The sequence below is a fragment of the Taeniopygia guttata genome, chromosome 11 (genome assembly GCF_048771995.1).
Source record: "Taeniopygia guttata chromosome 11, bTaeGut7.mat, whole genome shotgun sequence".
In the NCBI taxonomy this organism is placed as follows: domain Eukaryota; kingdom Metazoa; phylum Chordata; class Aves; order Passeriformes; family Estrildidae; genus Taeniopygia; species Taeniopygia guttata.
Window position 1 is genome coordinate 4,923,587 of NC_133036.1, and position 21,962 is coordinate 4,945,548.

The following is a 21,962-nucleotide window of genomic DNA, read 5'->3' on the forward strand; positions in this document are numbered from 1 at the left end:
GTATCCCACTGTCCTGGTGTCTCGCTGTCAGGGTGTCCTGCTGTCCCGGTGTCCCCCTGTCCCGCTGTCCGGGTGTCCCCCTGTCTGGGTGTTTCGGTGTCCCACTGTCTGAGTGTCCCGCTGTCCCAGTACCAGCAGTCCACCTGTCCCGCTGTCCCCCTGTCCCGGTACCCCCTGTCCCGGTACCCGCTGTCCCACTGTCCCTGTCCCCCTGTCCTGCTGTCCCGGTACCCGCTGTCCCTGTCCTGCTATCCTGCTGTCCCTGTCCCCCTGTCCCCCTGTCCCAGTATCCCCTGTCCCTGTCCCCCTGTCCCGCTATCCCGCTGTCCCCCTGTCCTGGTACCCCCTGTCCCCCTGTCCCGGTACCCGCTATCCCTGTCCCGCTGTCCCGGTACCCTTGTCCTGCTGTCCCGCTATCCCGCTATCCCGCTGTCCCTGTCCCGGTACCCGCTGTCCCTGTCCCCCTGTCCCGCTGTTCCGGTACCCGCTGTCCTTGTCCCCCTGTCCCACTGTCCCGGTACCCGCTGTCCCCCTGTCCCCCTGTCCCCCTGTCCCGCTACCCGCTGTCCCCCTGTCCCGCTGTCCCGGTACCCCCTGTCCCCCTGTCCCCCTGTCCCGCTATCCCTGTCCCGCTGTCCCGCTGTCCCGCTGTCCCTGTCCCGCTGTCCCTGTCCCGGTACCCGCTGTCCCTGTCCCGCTGTCCCTGTCCCGCTGTCCCGGTACCCGCTGTCCCGCTGTCCCCCTGTCCCTGTCCCGCTGCCCCCCGTGCCCGGCCGGTGTCCCGGAGCAGCGGCGCCCTCTGGCGGCGGCGGGCGGCGCGGCGGCGGCGGGTATAAAAGGCGGCTGCGGGCGGCGGCGGGATCGGGAGCGGCGGGATCGGGATCGGGATCGGGAGCGGGATCGGGAGCGGGATGGCCGGCCCGCAGCAGGCCCCGCACCTCCACCTGGCCGAGCTCACCGCCTCCCAGTTCCTCGACATCTGGCGGCACTTCGACGCGGACGGTCAGTCCCGGGGCGCGCGGGACACTTCGCTCCTCAAAAAACCGGCGGGGAGGGCAGCGGGCTGAACATCCCTAGGGGCGCGGGGCTGAAGGGGGGTGGTGAAGAGTCCCTGCACATCCCGAAGGAGAGGATGGAGCCTCCACTGCCGCAGCCCGGGGGTAACGGTGAGCCCCCGGGGTGATGGAGAGCTCCCGGGATGCAGAGACTCCAGGATGGAGAGACTCCGGGGTGATGGAGAGTCTCCGGGGTGATGGAGAGTCTCCGCGGCACAGCCCCGTCGGTTGAAGCTCCGGGGTCGGGGAAGTAATCGGTCCCCCAGGACCTCCCCGTCGAGAAAGGACGGAGAGCCCCAAACTGGACCCCACTGGGAGTCCTCAGCCCATGGGACGCTGAGCCCGGGATATCCTGGGTCTCCTTGACACGTCCCCCGGGTGCCTTCAGAGCTGGGATTCACTCGGGGCTGTTGTCACCTCTGGGTGCTGCTCTGGGCATCTTGCCCTTCCCGGGGTGCCCAGTGTCCACCCTCGGTCCTCTCCATCTCCCTGCCTCGGCAGTGCCCCACACTTGGTACCTGGAATGAGTGGGGCAGCATGGCCACCAGGTTGGCCCCAGGGCCACCCCCTTGCCAGGAGTGACAGAGCGGGTGTCCCACGCCCGGAGCAGGCTGAAGAATGGTCCCTCCACGTCTGGAGTGCTTGGTCTCTGCCTGCCTGCTCCCCAGCCTCCCAAAACCTCTCCCTGGGCATGCTGGCAAAAACCGTGTCCACTATGGGGATGTCACCTTCCCACGGAGTCACATCTGGGCAGGACACCCCTGTTTCTACCACTGTCAGCCCCAAAAAGGGGGGGGAAATGCACAAACCAGCATTGTTTTGTGGGAAAACAGTTTCTTCCAGCGCTGCAGTGCCATGAAGGAGGCTCAGCCTGCTGGGGACAGCAGCCTAGGGGGAAAGCACCTGTCCTTCACTGAGTCTCCTGTTCCTGCAGGGAGGTTTGGGGATGAAAAACCTCCTTGGAACTGCATCATGTAGCCTCCCCAGCTGTGCTGCTGGAACTGGAGCTCAGCTTGCTCCTGGCTGCATTTTGGGGTCCCCCCCCTGCAGCCTCACAGAATCAGGGGACACAGACACAGGTCCCTGTCACTGCTGGCACTGGAGCAGCCACCAAGGGGTTTGGAAGGTGGCACTCCAGTGGGAGTGGGCAGCTCCTGATGTGGGTGTCCAGCTGGCTCCCTGCAGCGCTTCCCACTGTGCCCTTGGATGTGCTCTGTCATCGCCAAACCACCGCGGCAGGCACGGCTCCAGCTTGGCCCACGGCCCCCGGGCAGGGTAAGGCTGTGGAGCTGCAGCACGGCAGGTGCGCAGGAGAGGAGGGACTCGGGCCTCGGGAAGGAAGGTGGCCTTGACAAGGACAATGCTCAGCTGCACCAGGCTGGAGCTCCAACAGCCCTGGCTGCTTCCCTGTGCCAATGGAGGGACCTGGGGTTCATTCCGCTGTGCATGGGACTACTTCACCCAAGCTCATCCCTGCATTTAAACCCCTTCAATGTGGCTTCCATGCCTTGAGCTGCTTCCCCTCATGGCTTGTCATGCCCCAGAGATGTCCCCTTGGATGTCTTTGATGTCCTCACTTTACCAGCCACTGCTGCCCCGAGGCTCTGAGGTGGAGCTGCATGGACTGGCTGTGGCTCTCTGGAGGGGATTTTCCATGACTCCACATCCCGCTGCTCTGCAGACATGGATCAGACCTGCTGCTTGGAGGAAGCCAAGCTACTGGCCACAGCTTTTCTCAGCCTTATTCTTTTTTCCCAGCACAAAACTCCTGTTGATTTTTCTTTTTTCCCCACTGAATTCAAAGCCACTCGGGGTTCTCCTGCACCCACACAAGCAAAGCCCCTGGGAAGAGCAGTGGGAAGCCAAAGTACCTCAGTGGCTCACACCAGCACCCCAATATCACCCAAGCCCCTCATTCCCTCCCGGGAAGGATGCTGCTCATGCATTGGGATGTGGTCACCAAAGAGGAAGGTACCCTGGGATTTCCCCAGTGCTCTGAGCTGGGATGTGGATGGGTTATTCCCAGCTGCTGTGTAGCAGTGGGGAGCAGATGCTGCTGGGAGCCTGCAGGTGATACTGCCAAAGGTGGCGCAGAGCAGGCAGCTGTGGTCCAAGCCTCCGGAGGCTGAAACCTGGAGCAGTCCTGGGGGAAGTATTCACAAGGAAGAGCCCTGGCTATCCCCCAGCCAGGCACTTCAGGGGAAAGGGCAACATCCCTCTGCTGTCCAGGTGTTCTTGGAAGGGAGGATTTCTGGCAGGGAGGTGACACCTTGCCTGACAGCACCACGGAGCCAGTGTCTTACTGCTGTCCCCAGCTGTGATGTGACGCTGCTGCTTCCAGGCACAGCAGCCACCCCCCAAAGCCACCAAGGGCCACCAGTGTGGGAGCCATGTGTGGCTGAGCCCTGGCTGAGCCCTCTGGCCATCGAGCATCCCACAGGCAGGGCAGGGCTATGGATACCCTGGGCTCCAGAGGAGCCACATCTCAGCACAGATACCGGCAGTGAGAGGTGTGAGGTACACAGGACAGGGATCTTTTGGAGCTCCTGGCCATGCTGGAGATTGGCAGTGGGGTCACCCCTTCCTGGGGCTGATCTTGCACCCAGGATGGGGGGATGCTGTGCTGGGTGCCTTGCCCCTGCTCCCTGTTTGCCCTTGTGGCCCCCACAGGGGGTTGAGAGGAGACAGTCCTGATTGGGAGATGCTTGCACGGGATGGGGTGCCTTTATTTAAAGCATCTGATCGAAGCATCAAATACAGAAAATGCAGCAAAGACCAAGATTAACAAAGTCCCCTGAGCCCCACAAATGAGTGCAAGGGGCAAGTCCAGGGCTGTGTGTCACCTGGGCAAATTTGGGCATCACCAGAATGTGTAACGCCCAGCATCAACATTGGCTGGCATTTCCTTGTTGCCACAGTTGCCTTGGAGCCATGTCCTGGTGCAGAGGGAACAATTGCTGTGTCCCCTGGGAGCATCTGTCCCTCTCCTCCTGTGCTCTGACACTGTGAAAATCTTACTGCATTTTTTTTTTCCTCCTGCAGGAAATGGCTACATTGAAGGCAAAGAGCTGGAAAATTTCTTCCAGGAGTTGGAAAGTGCAAGAAAGGGGGCGGGTGTGGTAAGAGCATCTTCTGGTTTTGCTCCCTCCTTCCCTTGTTCCATTGTGCCCAAAGACTCATGCATGCTCATGTCAGCCCCATCTCCTTTGGGCACTCATGAGTGGGACTGGGACTCCTCTGGGAAGAAAGTGGGAGAAGATCAGCATAGGGAATGGGGGAAATGTTCCCATTCCCTCTCTCCTTGCTGGCAGGACTCAAAGAAGGACAATTTGGGTGACAAGATGAAGGAGTTTATGCACAAATATGACAAAAATGCGGATGGCAAAATCGAGATGGCAGAGGTGAGCAGTGCTGGACCTGACAAACCCCAGGCTGTTCATGTTCCACCCTCATGCTTATGTTTCCCCCTCCACCTTTCCACCATGCCTGTGTTTCCCACAGCTGGCTCAGATCCTGCCCACGGAGGAGAATTTTCTGCTGTGTTTTCGCCAGCATGTGGGCTCCAGTTCAGAGTTCATGGAGGTGAGTGGGACAGGCTGCACTGGGGGATCCCCAGGGAATTCAATCCAGCTCCACCAAGGGAAAACAACTGGGAGCTTGAACTGACCAAACTTCCCCTGGTCTCCCCAAAACTCTTGGCATTAGCTCTGGGAGTTAACACTGGGAGGCAGTGCTGGTTTAGGGAAGAGCAGGAATGTGGTGAGTTTTCCCAGTTCTCAGCACTCCTTGGATACTTCTCAGGGCAGTCGGGTGCCTCATCCCAGCCTCCAGACAAGGATTTGGGGATTTTTTGTAAACTTCCCCTCATGGTTGCTCCTAAGTGCCCAAGGGATGTGCCGAAGCCAACACTGTTCCGGGGCGTCCCACAACCTTGCTGTGTCCTTGCATGGAGTGAACCCACGCAGGTGGGAGAGAAATTCCAGATGGGGAATAAAGCATAACTGGGGGTGGAAGGGAATGTGCAGCATTCTGGAGAGGAAGGACTTATACATGGAAACTGAACCCTGGGTGGATAGGAAGCTGAAAGAGGAGCACCTCATGATATTGGGGGTGGGGTGGGGGAGGTGGTAAGCAGACACTATTGTTTAATTGGGGGATGGAATTAAATATTATTAAATATTAAAGCCTGGTCTTGCATACTGACATGCGGATAAAGGTGGTTGAACTCTTGGTGTGGGGCTGAACAAAAGCATCTAGCCTCAAGGGAGAGTATGTGATGCCAGGGGGAGCTGTGAGATGGCCCCATCTCCTTTAGGATGGTGGGGGACACTCTCAGAGAGAGTTTATGGGGACACACACACGGATCAGGGGGGAGTGGGGGACACGAGCCCCTGCAGAGGCTCATGGCAGTTCCTCCGCAGGCTTGGCGCAGGTACGACACGGATCGCAGCGGCTACATCGAAGCCAACGAGCTCAAGGTGGGCTGAGGGCAGAGGGTGGGCTTGGCTGGGTCCCTGTCAGTGGGACATCCCTGCTGGGACAGCTGGGGATGGGGACAGCCAAAAAAACCCTCTCCTCCCAGGGCTTCTTGTCGGACCTGCTGAAGAAGGCAAACCGGCCCTACGATGAGCCCAAGCTGCAGGAGTACACACAGACCATTGTGAGTGACCCGGGGCACTGTGTCCCCACCAGAGACCTCAGCACCCCAGGCGGGTGGCATGCAGGGGAGGGGCTGATGGTCACAGGGCACTGTTTGTGTCCCAACAGCTGCGGATGTTCGACATGAACGGTGATGGGAAGCTGGGCCTCTCCGAGATGTCCCGGTAAGGTCCCGGGCAGCAAGAAGGAAGAGATAGGGAGGGAAAGACACCCGAAATGCTCATATTTAGGAAGAGTTTGCTCCAGCTTCCAGGGAAAACTGTTTTCCTCTTTAATTTACTCATGTTCCTGAGCAAAACATCACTGTGATTTAGGAGAATGCCTTTTTCTGGCTGCTTCCCACTCTTCCCTGTCCTCCTTCTTTTTCAGACTTTTGCCTGTGCAAGAAAACTTTCTTCTGAAGTTTCAGGTAACATAATACTACTCCTACTGCTAATAATAACAACAAAAACAACCCATTCCCATTGCTTGTACATCCAACCCCTCTCTCATACCCTGGTACCTCTCTCATTCCCTTGTCACTTCCCAGGGAATGAAGCTGTCCTCAGATGAGTTCAATGCCATCTTTGCCTTCTACGACAAGGTAGGGAGCCAGCTCATGGGAAGCCACCCCAAATAAATATAACCTGGCAAAAAATAACCCCAAATCATATGGTTTTGGTTGGGGCAATTCCGTGCTCTGGTTTAGGGTGGGAGAATTGGGATTACCTCTGGCTGTGCTGGGTGAGGGTCTGGGGATGCCCATGTCCAAAGGGGAATTGCAGGGCTTGTGTCCTTCCTGCTGTTCATGTCCCTCCCACACTATCCAGGATGGAAATGGCTTCATTGACGAGAATGAGCTGGATGCACTTTTGAAAGACCTGTATGAGAAGAATAAGAAAGTAAGTGGGGGCAGAGCTTGGGTGCCACCCCCAGGGCCCCCCAAGTTCCTTCTCCCATCTCCCAGCAGCATCCTTCCATGTCCATGCTCCATGGGGACGAGGAGATGCTGGTCCAAGTGCTGACCCTGCATCCTCATGGGAAGCTGCACTGGAAATGGGGGGAGTGTAATCTCAGCCTGGGGGTACTCCCCCGGGAGAAAGGGGTGCCCACCCCCACTGCCCCTCATGCCTTGCAGGAGATGAACATCCAGCAGCTCACCAACTACAGGAAGAGCATCATGAACCTCTCCGACGGGGGCAAACTCTACCGCAAGGAACTGGAGATGGTGCTCTGCAATGAGCCCCCCATGTAGGACCCCCATACACACAGCCCACGCTCCTCCTCCCCGGAAACAAGCACAAAGGGGAGCCCCCATCACTGCAGAGCTCCCCCAACATCTCTTGGGTTTGCTGTAGGTTGCTAAAATCCCATTTAGGGGGGAAAACTTTTTTTTTTTTTCCCATCTGCCTGGTTTGTTTAATGACTTTTTTTTTTCTTTGCGGGGGTGTTGTTTTCATTCCTTTTGGTCTCTTGAGTTTTTATCATTTACCAAAGAACAGTTTACTAATAAATTCAAGTACTGCTAGAGTGAAGCCCCTATTTCTCTATCCCATGGTGGGCTGCGGGGTGACAGGGAGGAGGGGGATATCCCACACTCTGATCCCACAGAGGACGTGGCTGCTGGGTGGGGAAGAGAGACGGAGCATTTGGGAAAGCCCCTATGGAATGAAGGTCACTGGAGAATCCCTGGGGAGCAGAGTGCAGGCAGGTTGAGTGGGGACACTGTACCTCCCAGTTATCCCTCCCATCCACCCCTCCCACACCCTGCCAAAGCCTCTGGGACATCCCAAGGGCTGTTTCCCCCACTCCCAGTTTTGGAAGCCAGTCTCAGGGTGCTGATGCTGGCAGAGTCCCAATGCAACCTTTCCCACTCCTGTACTATCCAGTATGGCCCAGTACGGCACAGTGCAGCCCCGTCTGGACATGCACAGCCCAGTACAGCCCACTGTGACCCAGTAAAATCCCACACAGCCCAGTACAGCCCAGCATGCTACAGTGCAGTCCTATATGGCCCAGCACAGCCCCACATAGCCCAGCATGGCCCAGTACCACACTATACAGACCTGTGTGCTGTTGTACAGTCCTGTGTGGCTAAGCACAGCCCAGTACAGACCTTTACAGTTCCACATGTCCCTCCACACTCCAGAATGGCACAGAGCAACCAAGTACAGCCCCACACAGCCCAGTATGGCCTAGTACAGTCCTGTACAGCTCCATATGGCCAAACACAGCCCTGTATATCCCTGTATAGTTCCATATGGTGTGTTACAATCGGGTATAGCTCACTATATGGCCCAAGACTGCCCTGTCCAGACTGGTGTGGCTCCACATGGTGCAGTGCAGTCCTATACAGCTCAAGTACAGCACTGTGCAGCCTAGTATGGTGCAGTACCATCCTGTATGTCCCAGTATGGCCAAGTATAGCCTGCTACCAGACGGTCCAGCACAGACTAGTATGGCCCACTATGTCCTAGTTAAGGCCTCCCTATCCCAGTACACCCTACCACAGCCCAGTATAGTGTAGGACAGCCTAGTACAGCCAGTATGGCCTGGTACAAGATGGGCCAATACAGCTTAGCATGGCCCACTACATCACAGTTGTGTCCTGCATAGCCCAGCACTGCCCAGTACATCCCAGTACTGCCCAGCACTTCCCAGTACAGCCCAGCACAGCCCAGCACCGCCCAGCACAGCCCAGCACCGCCCAGTACAGCCCAGCACCGCCCAGTACATCCCAACACATCCCAGTACAACCCAGCACAGCCCAGCACATCCCAGCACTGCCCAGTACATCCCAGCACAGCCCAGCACATCCCAGCACATCCCAGTACATCCCAGTACAGCCCAGCACATCCCAGCACATCCCAGTACATCCCAGTACAGCCCAGCACATCCCAGCACCGCCCCGGACCGAGCGGCGCAGCTGCACTGACCCGCAGTGGCCGCCAGGGGGCAGCGCGAGCGGTGCCCGGCGCACGGCGGCGCATGCGCGGGGCGGAGCGCTCAGCCGGCGCCCGCGGTGTGAAGTGCCCGCCCGCCGCCGCCACCGCCGCCGCTGCCGCCATGGCGCTCCTGCACAGCCGCCGGCTCCTCGCCGCCCCGCGCCTCGCCGCCGCCGCCTCCCGCGCCAGGTGAGGGCTGAGAGGTGGCTCAGGCCCTAGGGCCGCCCGCCGGGGTCGGCGGAGGGGTTTTCCCGCGGCTGAGCCCCGCTCCGAGCTGGCGGTGGGGGAGGCTGCGGGAAGCGAGTCGCCCCGTGCGGCCCGCGGCTGACGCCGCGCTGGGCGAGGGGGTTGCCGGGGGGACGGACCGCGCTCGGATTGGCTGGGAGGGGGGTCCTCGCGCTCTGATTGGCTGCGGCCCAGCCCGGCGCCCCCCGCCTGCCCTTGAGGCGCCGCCGTGGAGGGCGCGTAGCACCGGGGAGCCCCGGGAACCGGGGCCGGGGTGCTGGAGACACCCGGTGCTTTGCTGGCGCCTGGGTGCTGCCAGTGATGTACACTGTGCTTCGGGGCACGGATGATGTGGTCAGTGAGAGGCTGGACGTGCCCAGGCAATGTGCGCTCGCAGCCGTGTCCTGGGCTGCATCACCGGCACTGTAGGCATCAGGTAAAAGGAGGGGATTCTGTCCCTCTGGTCTGCTCTGCTGAGACCTCCACCTGCTGCACTGCGTCCACCTTTGCGACCCTAGCACAAGAAGGACATCGACCTGTTTGAGCAAGTCCAGAGGAGGCCACAGAGATGATCAGAGGATTGGAGCACCATTTCTGTGTGGAAAGACCGAGGGAAAGAGCTGAGGTTATTCAACCTGGAAGAGACAAGGCTTTGGGGTGACCTAATTGTGGCCTTCTGGTATCTAAAGGGGCTACAAGAGAGCTGGTAGGGACTTTTGACAAGGGTTTGGAGTGCCAGGGCAAGGGGGAAAGGGTTTAAATTGACAGAGGGCAGGGTTAGATTAGATATTGGGAACAAATTCTTCCCTGTGAGGGTGGTGAGGTTCTGGCACAGGTTGTCTAGAGAAACCATGCCTGTCACATCCCTGGAAGTGTTCAAGGCCAGGTTGGACAGGGCTTGGAGCATCCTGGTCTAGTGGAAGGTATGCCTGTCTATGTCAGGGGTTTGGACAACGTAATCTTTCGGGTCTCTTCCAACCCAAACCGTTCCAGGATTCCGTGTGCTGTGAAATGGGGCTGAGGTGGTGCTGTCTGGCTGACCTATGTAGTGGGTCCAAAGGGACCTCTACACGGTGCAGTGGCCTCATGCACGTGGGATCATGCATGGTGCAGCAGGTCTGCAGTGACCCCATGACCCATGAATTGGGGTGGGAGTAGTGCTGGCTGTGCTCTCAGGGGTACAAACCCTAGCAGGAGCAGAGTGGGAGTGACAGTGTTTCTATGAGGACCAGTCTTGCACTGGCAGCTCTGGATTCTTTTGTCTCTGGTCAGCAGAGGTTTGGATAGAAAGATGTAGGGTGCTGCTGGAGCTGTGTGAAAAGCCCAGAACGTCCAAGTTTCCACAAAGTACAGCTGACCTGAGAGCCATGGGGCTGGGAACATCACTGAGATCAGATGGCCAAGAAGCAGAGGAATCTGGATGAGGCCTTGGTATGCTCCAGAACCCTTTTGACTCCTGGCCCTCACTAGTGGGGAAGTCTCTAACAAACAGTTTCCAGGCTACGTCAGAGCAGGAAAGCAGTGGGGTTTTTTAAAATCTCTATTCCAGCAGTCACTACTGCTTCTAAGCCAGCCTTCCGGCTCTTCTCAGCTGGGACAGAAGAGTGGCTGTCTAGAACTTGTGTTTTGTGCCCATGGATTATAGCAGACCTGTGAAAGCGATGGAGCCTGCTGGCAAAAGCTTGGCTTTTCTCAAGCTTGTTATACAGCAAACTGTAAATTACCAAATTGCATTGAGGTCACCCAAGAGAGGTTGTTACCTTTTTCAAGTAAGGAGCCTCTGTGCACATATCCCTTTTTTGTTTCAGGAATAGTGGCTTGTTATGCAACAAGGGAAGCCAAGCACTGATTAGCAGTTTCTGTTTCCTTATCTTCAGCAATATAATGTGGTGCTCCAGCTGCTATCATTAATCTGTGCTGAGAATGCTGTTTCTGAAAGCAGAACTGAGGTTAAGAGATACGAAATGGTTAAAACTGTTCCATTGACACACAAATGCTAATTAGCACGATAACTCAGTCTGCTGCTCTGATGTATCACAAGACAGCTATTTAAATACTTTTCTTGGTGGAAAGCTTATCCAAAGCTCACTGGGGCAAGGAATTTGTAGGCTTGAAAGGCCCTGTAGTAGCCAGCAGCCTGTTGGCATTGTTCTTGTGTAAATATTAGCTTTAAATGTGGTTTACGTACAGCCTTTGGCCTCTAGCTCTGCTCTGTCTTGCAGAAATGCTGTGGGGGCTTTGGCAAAGCTTCTGAAATCCAGTATCTTATGTGGCTGTACCTCAGGAAACCTTCACTGGGCTTGTAAATGCTTGCTCTCCAGGCTTACCTTGAGTCCTTAAACACTTTTTAGGTCTGTGCACTTGAGGCATAAGTTCAGATATATTTTTGAAAAATGTTGCAAATTTATGCAATTCTGGTGCATTTTCCCATCCTCTCTGTCCCATTGCACTTGCAGTTGTACATTAAACCAGCTCAGAAGACCAGCATGGCTGAAGAGTACAGAGACTATTTGGATCTCTGATGAGCATCTAAACTTTGGGCCTTCTGTGTGGAAGTCCTGTAGCTGGAGAACGTGCTTCCTTTGGCTTACATTGAGTATCCCTCAGGTAGTTCAACCCCAGCTTAAGTTCACCTCTGGTTAGTTTTCTGCACTGAATACCTCTGGCCTGGCAGAGATGTGCAGTTTATAGCTTTGACCTTTATTCAAGCCAAATGTTCTTTTAATTGCTCAAAATAAAATACAAGGCAGTGCAGGGACAACAACAGTAACAGGGGCTAGCAGTGTGTTCAGTTGTGTGGCCTTGGACCCCTAGTAGATCTTTTTCCCAAACCCCTTTGGGAAAGCTTTGCCTCTATGATCTCTTTGGTATCCCGATGTGTTTGGACAACTCAGCCTAGGCTTTTTTTCTCCTGTCTCCCTGCAAGCTCACCTTCCTGGAAACACCAGCAGAGTTTTGTTTCAGCTGGAAGCCTTCATGCTGAGAACAGGAAAATAAGTTTTAAACCTACCCTGTCAGTGCCTTAAGCCAACACAAAAACCGGCTCAGAACAAAAGTACTTAACTCTCTGAAGTGCTGCAGCTTAGGTAAATGCCTGCAGGATCAGCATTAATTGCAGTATGTTAGAGCCCAGTGACCTGCCTAAGCCTTAGCAGGATTGGGACCTAAATACTCCAAACACTGTAAGCTGCTTGGGGAAAAGCCCAGCAGAAAGAAGGTGCTGTCACCATCTCCAAAGTAGCAGCTCTTTAAAATAGATGGCCAGGCTCCTGCAGCCCTTGATACCAAAATAATCCTAAACCAGGTAAACTGAAGAGAACCACACTACTGCACATTGTTTCTCTCTTTCCCTGCCTCTCCACTGCCAGGAACACATTGGGAGCGGTTTGTCCAAAGCCGCCTGAACCTGCAGCAGAGTTTGCCCTGACAGTCCCCTTGACGTGTCCTGCTCAGGTTGGTTCTCCAGGTCACTCCCTCCACACTGGCTGCAGCCCCAGTCCCTCTCTGGAGGGTGTGTGTTGCTGGCATCTCTGACTCATCCTCCTTTCCAAGCTAATTCTATACTTAAGAGGTAATTAAGACTAGTTGGTGGCCTACCAAACTTTAAGCACCTCTTCCATTTTTAAACTACCTGAGGTGACTCTACCTCTTCCTCAAAGCCTGTCAAAAGGAGTAATAGGTTTCTTTTAAAATTTGAAAATAGTGTACATAGGGGAAGAAAGGTCAGTCTGAAGAGGGCAAATGATTGAGGCTCCATGAAATGCAATCTACATACATGTGAGAGTGCAAAATTTTTCTGCAGTGAGGAAACTTGGCCTAAGTGTGCCTAAAACAGGGACAGAGTGGAAAGATGACTTTATGAATTCTGCTGATCAGTTAGAGCTTCCTTAACCCGCCTGGCCCCACTGCCCACAGATCTGTGTCTGCACTACACACTCAGCAGGAGGTCGGGCTGGCTCCTGCATTGCCTGGGGCACAGACCAGCCCCAGGACAGCATTCCCAAGTTGGGAAAGGATCTTGTTATCAGATGATGTAGCCTTTCCGGGGCTGCAAAACTGGTAAAGCTGATATGTCTCTCTGTCTCTGTGTTTCTCCTTCAGCAATCAAGGCTTGAGTTCTTTCCTGCAGGAGATAAACCAAATCTGCTTTGTATTACACCCTTTGTTCCCCACTGAGCTGGGGGAAGGGGTAGGCGCCTGTTTGGTGGTCAGGAGCTCAGAGCTGCATACTGTGCCTTCAGGAGGGGGCTGTGATAGCCAAATCCCTCTGTCAGGCAGGTTAAAAAACACCACACTGCTGCTCCTGCACTGTCTGCAGGCCTGCAAAGCCTGGACATGGGACAGGGCAGAGACTGTGGCCAAAGGAAATAACAGGTTTCTTTTTATAGCATGGTCTGCTCTGCCCTTGACATTAAGAGAGCCTCTCCATCTTCCGGGTGCACTGCCAGCCGGGCAGAGGCAGGTGGCTCCTTGTGTTGGGGGAACACAAAGCTCCTCCTGATGCAGGGAGGTTTTGTGCTTGACAGCAGGGGAAGAGTCTTCACATCAGAGCTTGTCACTTGTCACATGGGGAACAAACTGTCTTCTATGATTTCCTGGAAAACAGCATTTGTGTACAACATCAGGGGAGGCAGAGTTTGTAGGGCAAGGAATGGAAATACCTTTGTTCTATCAGCCAATGTTGGGGAAAAAAAAAACAAATTAGTTTTCATGTACTACAGCCTTTCCAGGAGTTTGGAAGGTACTCCATATTCATGCTTTTGTGCAATTGCCTGGGTCTGGCCAAGGTTCCCTGGAGGGGAATAACCTGTGCAATCCCACATGCAGGCTCTGGGCACTTGTCCAGAGCATAGGAGTTCAAGGCTTCAGTTTCCTGGGCTCTTTGTGGTGTTAGCACATAAGGCAAACAGGAGCATTTCAACATGCAAATGACTGAGAGTGAGACAGTTATCTTCAGCCACAATGAACTGAGGCTCTTCACCCATTCTGCAATATACAGTGTGACTTAGATGGTTTGGCTTGGTTTTTTGGATAATTCTCTGAACACTATTTGTACCTTTTTCAGTAGTTTAAAGACAAGATTTCCCTTGGGGGTTTCTGTTGGTGCACATCTCTGCCCAGTTCTCAAGTCTCATGCTTAGCTTCTTGTTTCTCCCTTTAGCTCATGGTGGTCCCATGTGGAGATGGGTCCCCCCGACCCCATCCTGGGGGTGACAGAAGCTTACAAGCGTGACACCAACTCCAAGAAGATGAACCTGGGAGTGGGGGCATATCGGGATGACAACGGGAAGCCGTATGTCCTGAACTGTGTTCGCAAGGTGAGCTGGGTGCTGGCTGCTGGGCAGGGCCAGATCCAGGTGCCAAGTACCCTGAGGGAGTCAGGGAAGGGGAAGGTCACTAAGCAAATTTTGTCTGTTGGTCCTTAAAATAAGCTCTGTCTCTAACAGAGCAGGACAGTATTCCTGGGTGTTTCTCTTAGCAGGACTAATGCTTTTGAGACATGAAGAGCTGTTAAGTAGTACAGGACAAAATAGGAAATACATGTCCTGTTCCCATTCAGATAACTCTAACTCGTTACTTCTTTGAGCCCTCCAATGCACTCTGAATTTCAAGGTGTTTCTTGAACAGGCTGGTGTTCTTTAGGGCACCTCACAAGGGAGGAAGGAGCTGACATTGGCTCCTTAATGGATTAGTCTTAGAAATTCTGCTGAGTCGATACTACCAGTTTCTCCATAAGCCAGTCTAAAACTACAGCCCAGGGAGCTGGGTGTGGACATTGCCCTTGAAGGGATTATGGGGTCTTTTAGGGCTGTAGGGGTAGAAATAGGCTGTTAAATAGCTGGCAGCTGAGACATGCATTGATTGGCTGCACTAACAGGGAGGGTGCAGGGAGAGTGACTTTTCCATGTGTCTCATCAGTGTGAGTTTTAAATCTATCCCTTGCCCTCCCTCTCTGTGCAGCTGGGTCACAACCAGGGAACCTGGATGGTGTCACAGGGACAGTTTCCTGGTGGTATGTGAATGCTGCCAGGGTCTGTGCCACTTCCAGCATGACAAGGCCCTGCAAAAGGTTTCCTACCCTAACTGGCTTGGGGATATCTCCTACAGAGAGATGATACCTGCCTCTCAGTAACACTCAAGTCTTGCTTTCCTGCCCGACAATTCCTGCTTGGGCAAAGAAGTGTGTGTCCTTGTTCAGCAGCATTGACTTGTAATGGGCTGGAAGTGGTGCTCTCTTCTGATGCCAGGTTTCTGTGGCTCCACTGTACCAACACTGTCACTCACTGAGGGCTCTGGTGGCTTTGGGGTTTTATCTGAAATGTTTACTGCTGCCCCTTGCTTGGAATGAGCCCTGCAGAGAAACTCCTGTAAACCAACCTTTGCCCCTTTTGAGCAAGCAAATGTGCAAAGAAGTGACCTTTAGCTATCCATCACTCTCTGCAAGGTGATGCTTTCCTTGCTGAGCTTGTCTTCCCTTCCAGGCGGAGGCCATGATAGCATCCAAGAAGATGGATAAGGAGTACTTGCCCATCGGAGGACTAGCAGATTTCACCCGAGCATCTGCAGAACTGGCTCTGGGGGAGAACAGTGAGGCTTTCAAGAGCGGCCGGGTAAGGAGAGCCCAGGGCACAGAGGGCGCTTCCTCTGAAGGCTGGGGTGAAACAGTGCTGTCCAAGGAGGGGAGGGGTCCCAACTCCCTGCTATGGAGCTGGAGCTGCTGACCCTGTGGTCCCTCCAGCCCCTTGTCCCTGTTTTGGTATGCTGCTGCCAGTCATGACATGATGACTGTGCTCTCCCTGTAATACTACATGGCTACTCAGACTCAGATATTTTTTTTTCTTTTCTTGCAGTATGTTACCGTGCAGGGTATTTCTGGGACTGGATCTCTGAGAATTGGAGCCAACTTTTTGGTGAGTGCCTGGCCAGTAGTGGAAGTATTTTGACCAGAGCTGATTTTTTATGGTTTTCTAACTGCTTGAATGTATACAACTTGTTTGAACACTTTGTCTTGCTATTGTCCAGCAACGGTTCTTCAAAGCCAGCCGTGATGTGTATCTACCCAAACCGTCCTGGGGTAATCACACTCCCATTTTCCGTGATGCTGGCATGCAACTTCAGGCTTATCGCTACTATGACCCCAAGACATGCAGCCTTGACTTCTCTGGAGCCATGGATGACATTTCTGTGAGTTGCCTTCCATGCCTGGAAGAAGGGAGGTCATGTGGGGAAATGAGTGGTGATATTACTTTACCCTAAATGTGATGATGAGGCATGAAGCTGTGTCAGGGGAGGTTCAGGCTGGATATTAGGAAAAGATTTTTTACCCAGAGGGTGGTTGGGCAGTCAGAACTGGGTCCCGAGGGAGGTGATCATGGCACCAAGTCTGCCAGGCTTCAAGGAGTGTTTGAACAATTCAGGCACATAGCGTGGTTCTCAGGATTGTCGTGTACAGGGCCAAGGAGTTGGACTCCTTATGGATCCATTCCAGCTCAGAATATGCTATCATTCTATGATGCCTGAAGGCATTAAATCAAGGCTAGAAGCCTCGCAGAGCTCATCTAAGCTGTCTCATCTGCTGAGGAGAGTGGTCAGATATCATCGATGATTCATTCTCTATAACATCTTCCTTAGAAAATTCCAGAGAAGAGCATCATCCTCTTACATGCTTGTGCTCACAACCCCACTGGGGTGGATCCCCGGCAGGAGCAATGGAAGGAATTGGCAGCTATGGTGAAGGTAAGCAATGTCCCAGGGGTACTGTGCCATTCCTGGGAAAACCTCATCTCTGGCCTTTCATGGGTGGCACCTGATCTTCTCTAAAGATTATTCCTTTCCCTGAAGCCAGGATGGGTGTCATGTTCCTGACAGGAGCCAGTCAAATGTACCCAGGAGGCTTCTAGCTGACCATTGGGCTTTCTGCTGGCACCTCTCCAGGAAGCAGGAGTAGGGAGACCTGAAAGGAGAGCAGCAGTGTTGAAAGCATGAGCTGTGATTGCTGGAACAGAGCACCCAGCACTGGTGTATTAAAAATGCTGGAGGATCTCTCACATGCTTGGTGTCTCCTTGCAAGCTACAGCTGCAAATAGATAGGGACAGGTTCTACCTTCTCCTCCTTCCTGCTGCTCCATCAAGCCTGTAGCCAGTGATATTTGGCTTGGAGATACCAGGCCTTAATAGGGTCCTGAGAATTGGTAGATATCAAAGCGATCTCTGTGGCCTACAGAAGGGTAGCTCTAAGGGGCAGTGTATCTGGGGTATTTGCCTAGCTGACTAGAGTTCCCAGGTGATTTTCCTGGAAACTGATGATACAGAAGACATTGAAGTAGACTATTTTGTTGCTGTTGAATTTACTTCTGCTTCCTGGGCCAGACTTGCACATCCCATGGGTGGAGGGATCTTCAGCTCTGGAGGATCTTCAGCTGCTGTTCTGATGTGTGCTGGGTAGCTGCAGGTTTTGGGCTGCTTTCCCTGTGGTGACTGAAGGGGAATAATGCTCTTTCTGGAGGAGAATCACTGCAGGTGGACAGACTGCTGTCTGCATGGCTTTTCTCAGCCTCCTGCCCTGCACCTTGGAGGGGTGCTCAGCTTCTGTGACGCTCTCTTTGTCTTTGCTGGCAGAAACGAAACCTCCTCGTGTACTTTGACATGGCCTACCAGGGCTTTGCCAGTGGGGACATCAACCGGGATGCCTGGGCGGTGCGGTATTTCATCGAGCAGGGCATCAACATCGTCCTGTCACAGTCCTTCGCTAAGAACATGGGGCTGTACGGTGAGTAAGGCACGTGGTGACGAAATAGTTTAATCCAGGCTGCTGCCAGGATCCCAATACCTCCAAGGTTTAGCAGCCAGTGTTTTCCTGCTGCCTGTGTTCATCCTGCAGTACTGAGCAGGGATAACCCATTAGGAGCTGGTGGAGATGCTTCTAGAGAACGGGGATCCACTAAAGCTGTGTGGTGTTGGGTGCAACAGTGTAAGATGGATATAAAGTTTCAGAGAGTGTCCAAAAGGGACTACAAAGATGGTGAATGGTCTAAAAGAAAAGCCATAAACGGAGCAGCTGAGGACACTTAGCTTGCTCAACCTGGGGAAGAAAAGACTGAGGGCAGAGCTCATCACAGGCATCAGCTTCCTCTCAAGGGGCAGCATCTGCGCTCTGTGACCAGTGACAGGACCCAAGGGAATGACATAGAACTGTGTCAGGGAGGATTTAGGCTGGATATTCGGGAAAGGTTCTTAACCTAAAGGGTGATTGGATATTGGAACAGGCTTCTCGGGGAAGTGGTCATAGCATAAGCCTGACAGAGCTTAAGGAGTGTTTGGGCAATGCTGTCAGACACAGGAATTGTCGGATTCATGGGGTTGTTCTGTGCATGGCCAAAAACTGGACTAGTGATCCTTCCAACTCAAGATATTCTGTGATTCTCTTAGGAGAGCGTGCGGGTGCCTTCACAGTGATCTGCAGTGATGCAGATGAAGCCAAGAGGGTCGAATCGCAGCTGAAGATCCTCATCCGTCCCATGTACTCCAACCCACCTGTGAACGGAGCACGCATTGCCTCTATGATCCTGAACACCCCTGACCTACGGAAGGAGTGGTAAGAAGAAATCTGTAATGCTCATGACAGTGAGATCTCTTTGTTCAGCCTTGTGCTGTGCTTACTGTCTGCTGCTGTCACAGGCAGCTCTTAGCTTCAGCAACAGTCAGAACCATGTTTACTCTGGAGAAATCCTTGCTTATGTCCTGGCATCAGCTGGTGTCAGTTTAACCTGGCACAAACAGGTTTTCCTTGTGTTAGCAAGGAAGAAAACTCTGTAAAGGAGTGGATAAAGCTCCCATAGGATTGAGGGCTGCAGGAGCTGCCTATCTAAGAAGCCTAAATATCTGAGGTGGTATAGCCATGTAGTGTGTCTCATGTGGGGGAAGTGGAAGCAGAAGCCCCCTGGGAATGAGACCCAAGAATGTAACCCTCATGCCCTAAGCCTGATTCCTGGTGTCAGCCTGTGCTGTTTTCCCAGCCCCTTGGTGCCAGGTCCCTCCCAGCAGCTGGCCTGGCAGAACAAAGGTTGGCAGTGTGCTGTGGCCTCACTGGGGGCTGTGTTCTTTTGGCAGCCCGACACTTGTGCCTGATCCAGGGCCCAGTGGAGACATTTCCTAGCTGTGCTGCTTTGGAGCAGGGCCTATTTGCCAATGCTACCCTGCATGCTTGGTTTACCTGTAGATACTATTTTATCTGGGTTTGAATAGTGCTGCTATGAGGCATCCTACTGACCTGTGGATTTCAGACATGAGAAATGTCTACATTCTAGTAGTAGTGTCCAAGAGCAATGGAATAAATAAAAGGGGTGACCTTTGAGTATCAGGAAAAAGAAGCAGCTTTTCCAGCTGGAGCTCCTTCTTCATGCTCATCTGCATCTCCCTATGGAGCCCCTCCAGGTGGAGAGGTTGATTTTCAATAGCTGGGGTGGGGAGAGCAGCATTGGTGTGTTCCAGCCCTGCTCTGAATGGTTCCTGGGTTGGCTCCTCAGGCTCACAGAGGTGAAGGGCATGGCTGACCGGATCATCAGCATGCGGACTCAGCTGGTGTCGAACCTCAAGAAGGAGGGATCCTCCCACAACTGGCAGCACATCACTGACCAGATCGGCATGTTCTGCTTCACAGGGCTGAAGCCTGAGCAGGTAAACACAAATCCAGTGGTCTCAAAGTGTCATTTGCAGTCCTTGTCAGTAGGTTTTTGACTACAGATGCCAAAATGAACCCTTGAAAGCACTTCTTCCTCAGAAGGAACATCCTCCAAGCCCTAAGCAGTGGCACATCATGGGGACCCCAGTCTTGCTCCGCTGTACTTGAGGAGGTTGAAAGTAAATGTAGCTGTCGTGTCTATCAAAGCAAGCAGTCACTTGGTGCTGCTGTGAAGTGACCTTAAAGGTCAGCTCAAGTGAGGTGACTCTTCCAGCTGAACATCTGCAGTGTTGCTGCTTGGCCTGAGAGCTGGGCAGCATCTCTCTTGGTGCACAGCGTACTCTGCAGGTAGTGGGATGCCCTGTCTGCTGGCAGCCAGTTCGCTTTGAGTTTCAGCAAGCCGGGTAAATTTGCACTTTGCTGACACAGCAGAGGTTGGCCTGCAGTTTGAACTTTGCTCTTTCACCCCAGGTGGAGCGGCTGATCAAGGAGTTCTCGGTCTACATGACAAAGGATGGACGCATCTCTGTGGCAGGAGTTACGTCAGGCAATGTGGGTTACCTGGCTCATGCCATCCATCAAGTCACAAAGTAAAGACAAAGGGGTGCCCTGGAGCTGGTGGCTTTCCCTTCCTCACCAGTCGAAGATGAGGAGGGAAAAGAAACAAGCAGAATACTTCAACCACAGCACTTGAAGCCGCTGCTGAATGTATCTTGTAGATGAGTTGTAGAAGCCTAGTCAAATCCACCCTGTGTTGTGGAGCAAGGACATAATTGCTGGCTCCTGCTCGTCACAGCCATTCTTCCCTGCTGTCCATCCTTTCTCCATCAACCCCAGCACCTATCTATGCTGGAGGAAGCAAATGCTTACAATGCCGTCCTACCAGTGTAGGCACCAAAGGCTTCTCCGCACACATTTCTCCATGAGAAGGCTTTGTGAGGCTTTTGGCTGCTGGCCCAAGCAGCAGCAGGTAGGGAGCTGGGTGGGCTGAGTTGGAGGTGTGCTCCTCCAAACTCCTCAGCCAGTCCCTGCTGCCAGCAGGTTCCATCCTCCTCCATCATCCCAGCCTGGGGCTGGGCAGCACCAAAGCTGTCCTCTGACAACCAGCTCTGAGGACTTCTCACTACCAAACTCGGCTCCGTTGTTGGCTTCGCTCTTTCCATCTGGGACTCTCCTTTCAGGTGTAATTCACAGTGGCATCAGTGCGTGGGGCAGACTAGTGTCCCTCTTTTAAACCTGTCTCACTTTCATACCTGGAGGTGAAACAATTTCTCTCACCCCCCCTCCCCAATAAGAATTTCCTCTGAAAACTGCTCTCTGGTGGTCTCTGCCTTGCCCCATTCCTGTCCTAAGCCCAGCAGTCCAGCCCTATACCCTCCCTGCAGTCTTTGTTGAGTGTCTCAAAGCCGTAAGCCAAGCGGCTCGGCCCTGCAGTATTCCACTCACGTGGAGGTGTGGGGCATCCCTCTCTGGTCTGTTCAACCACATTTCTGGTGACACCAGAAAAGAGTGATCTTGAGAGAAATCTGAGAGCTGATGACTCAAAAACCATTCTGTCCTAAACCAAGTGTCCCTGAGGTCCTTGACTTACTGGACTCTGATTTTTAATCCAAATAAACTGGTGCATGGCTATGTTGAACTGGGGAATTCATCCTGTCATTGTGCAGCTGGATCTGGCCCTTCCATGCACCAAACAATCCCTCTCAGGACTATTCTAGCACAGGGGATCTTATGTGACCAGTGAACCCTCATCTCTTGAGAATTCCATGTAAAGAGAGGCAGTTCCCACCAATGAGCCCTGGGAGCACAGTGTGTGTGAACTGAGATTGTCCAGGTGCAAGCTAGTGCCACGGAGCTGAAATTTAGGCCTATGGTGTTGAATGTAGGTGTTGCTGGCAAGAGGACAAATTCCCAAAAACTGTCTGCCTTGGGACATGGGCCCATCTTTGGCCACGTCTCAAGTCTGTGAGCTGTCTTCATCCACTGGCACTTCCCTCTGCAGCCGTAACAGGGTATTTAGCAGTCCTCATTTCCCATTCCTGCCCAGGGCAACTGTGTGCCCGTTGGAGCTGGGACAGGTCCGGTCTGGTGCACCTGTCCGGGTCTGGGGCACGTTGTTGCCACACTTGCTGGAAGGCTGGATCCTCCCGCTGCTCCCTGACAGAAGGTTTCCGCTCCCACGCCGCATGTTTACTGGCCCGATGCCCACAGCCGCTGCTTGCTGTCCTTTGTGCAATAAACTGCTTTCCATGCCGCACACGCCGTAGGTGCTGCCCCACGGCGCTGTGGGTTCCTGTGCTGTGGTCCCCGGTTCTGCGTGGCTCTCGAGCTGCCGCCTCCTGTTCCCCGCGTGGGGCGTTCTCCTGCTCGTTCTCTGTACAATAAAAGCACCCTGGAGCACAGCCCCGTCTGTCGCCC

The 21,962-nt window shown here is 53.8% G+C and overlaps 2 protein-coding genes and 1 long non-coding RNA gene across 5 annotated transcripts; 2 read left to right on the top strand and 1 right to left on the bottom strand.

Moving 5' to 3' along the window:
• Positions 1-863: 863 nt before the first annotated feature.
• On the top strand, positions 864-7,221 carry CALB2 (calbindin 2). Its single transcript, NM_001245777.2, is given in 11 exon segments — positions 864-1,002; positions 4,098-4,174; positions 4,367-4,456; positions 4,557-4,637; positions 5,477-5,533; positions 5,638-5,715; positions 5,823-5,878; positions 6,084-6,123; positions 6,244-6,297; positions 6,524-6,595; positions 6,832-7,221. Coding segments are annotated over 11 exon segments (813 nt in total). The 5' UTR covers positions 864-911; the 3' UTR covers positions 6,949-7,221.
• LOC140684846 (uncharacterized) lies at positions 3,750-6,578 on the bottom strand. 2 transcript variants are annotated; one of them, XR_012057723.1, is made up of 3 exons: positions 6,423-6,578; positions 6,217-6,340; positions 3,750-4,292 (listed from the first exon to the last, which is right to left on the bottom strand). It is a non-coding gene; the product is annotated as an uncharacterized lncRNA (long non-coding RNA). The 2 variants fall into 2 exon arrangements; XR_012057722.1 differs by having other exon boundaries at positions 6,209-6,340.
• A 1,445-nt stretch (positions 7,222-8,666) lies between the features above and the next one.
• Positions 8,667-21,946, top strand: GOT2 (glutamic-oxaloacetic transaminase 2). 2 transcript variants are annotated; one of them, XM_030282188.4, is made up of 10 exons: positions 8,667-8,827; positions 14,025-14,181; positions 15,346-15,474; positions 15,715-15,774; positions 15,887-16,048; positions 16,496-16,600; positions 17,483-17,633; positions 18,293-18,458; positions 19,390-19,540; positions 20,016-21,946. In XM_030282188.4, exons 1-10 carry the CDS (start codon positions 8,682-8,684, stop codon positions 20,136-20,138), a joined length of 1,350 nt encoding a protein of 449 aa, XP_030138048.2. In that variant the 5' UTR covers positions 8,667-8,681; the 3' UTR covers positions 20,139-21,946. The 2 variants fall into 2 exon arrangements, with proteins under 2 accessions (XP_030138048.2, XP_041574496.1); XM_041718562.2 differs by lacking the exon at positions 8,667-8,827 and adding an exon at positions 9,232-9,299.
• The last annotated feature ends 16 nt before the right edge of the window (positions 21,947-21,962 follow it).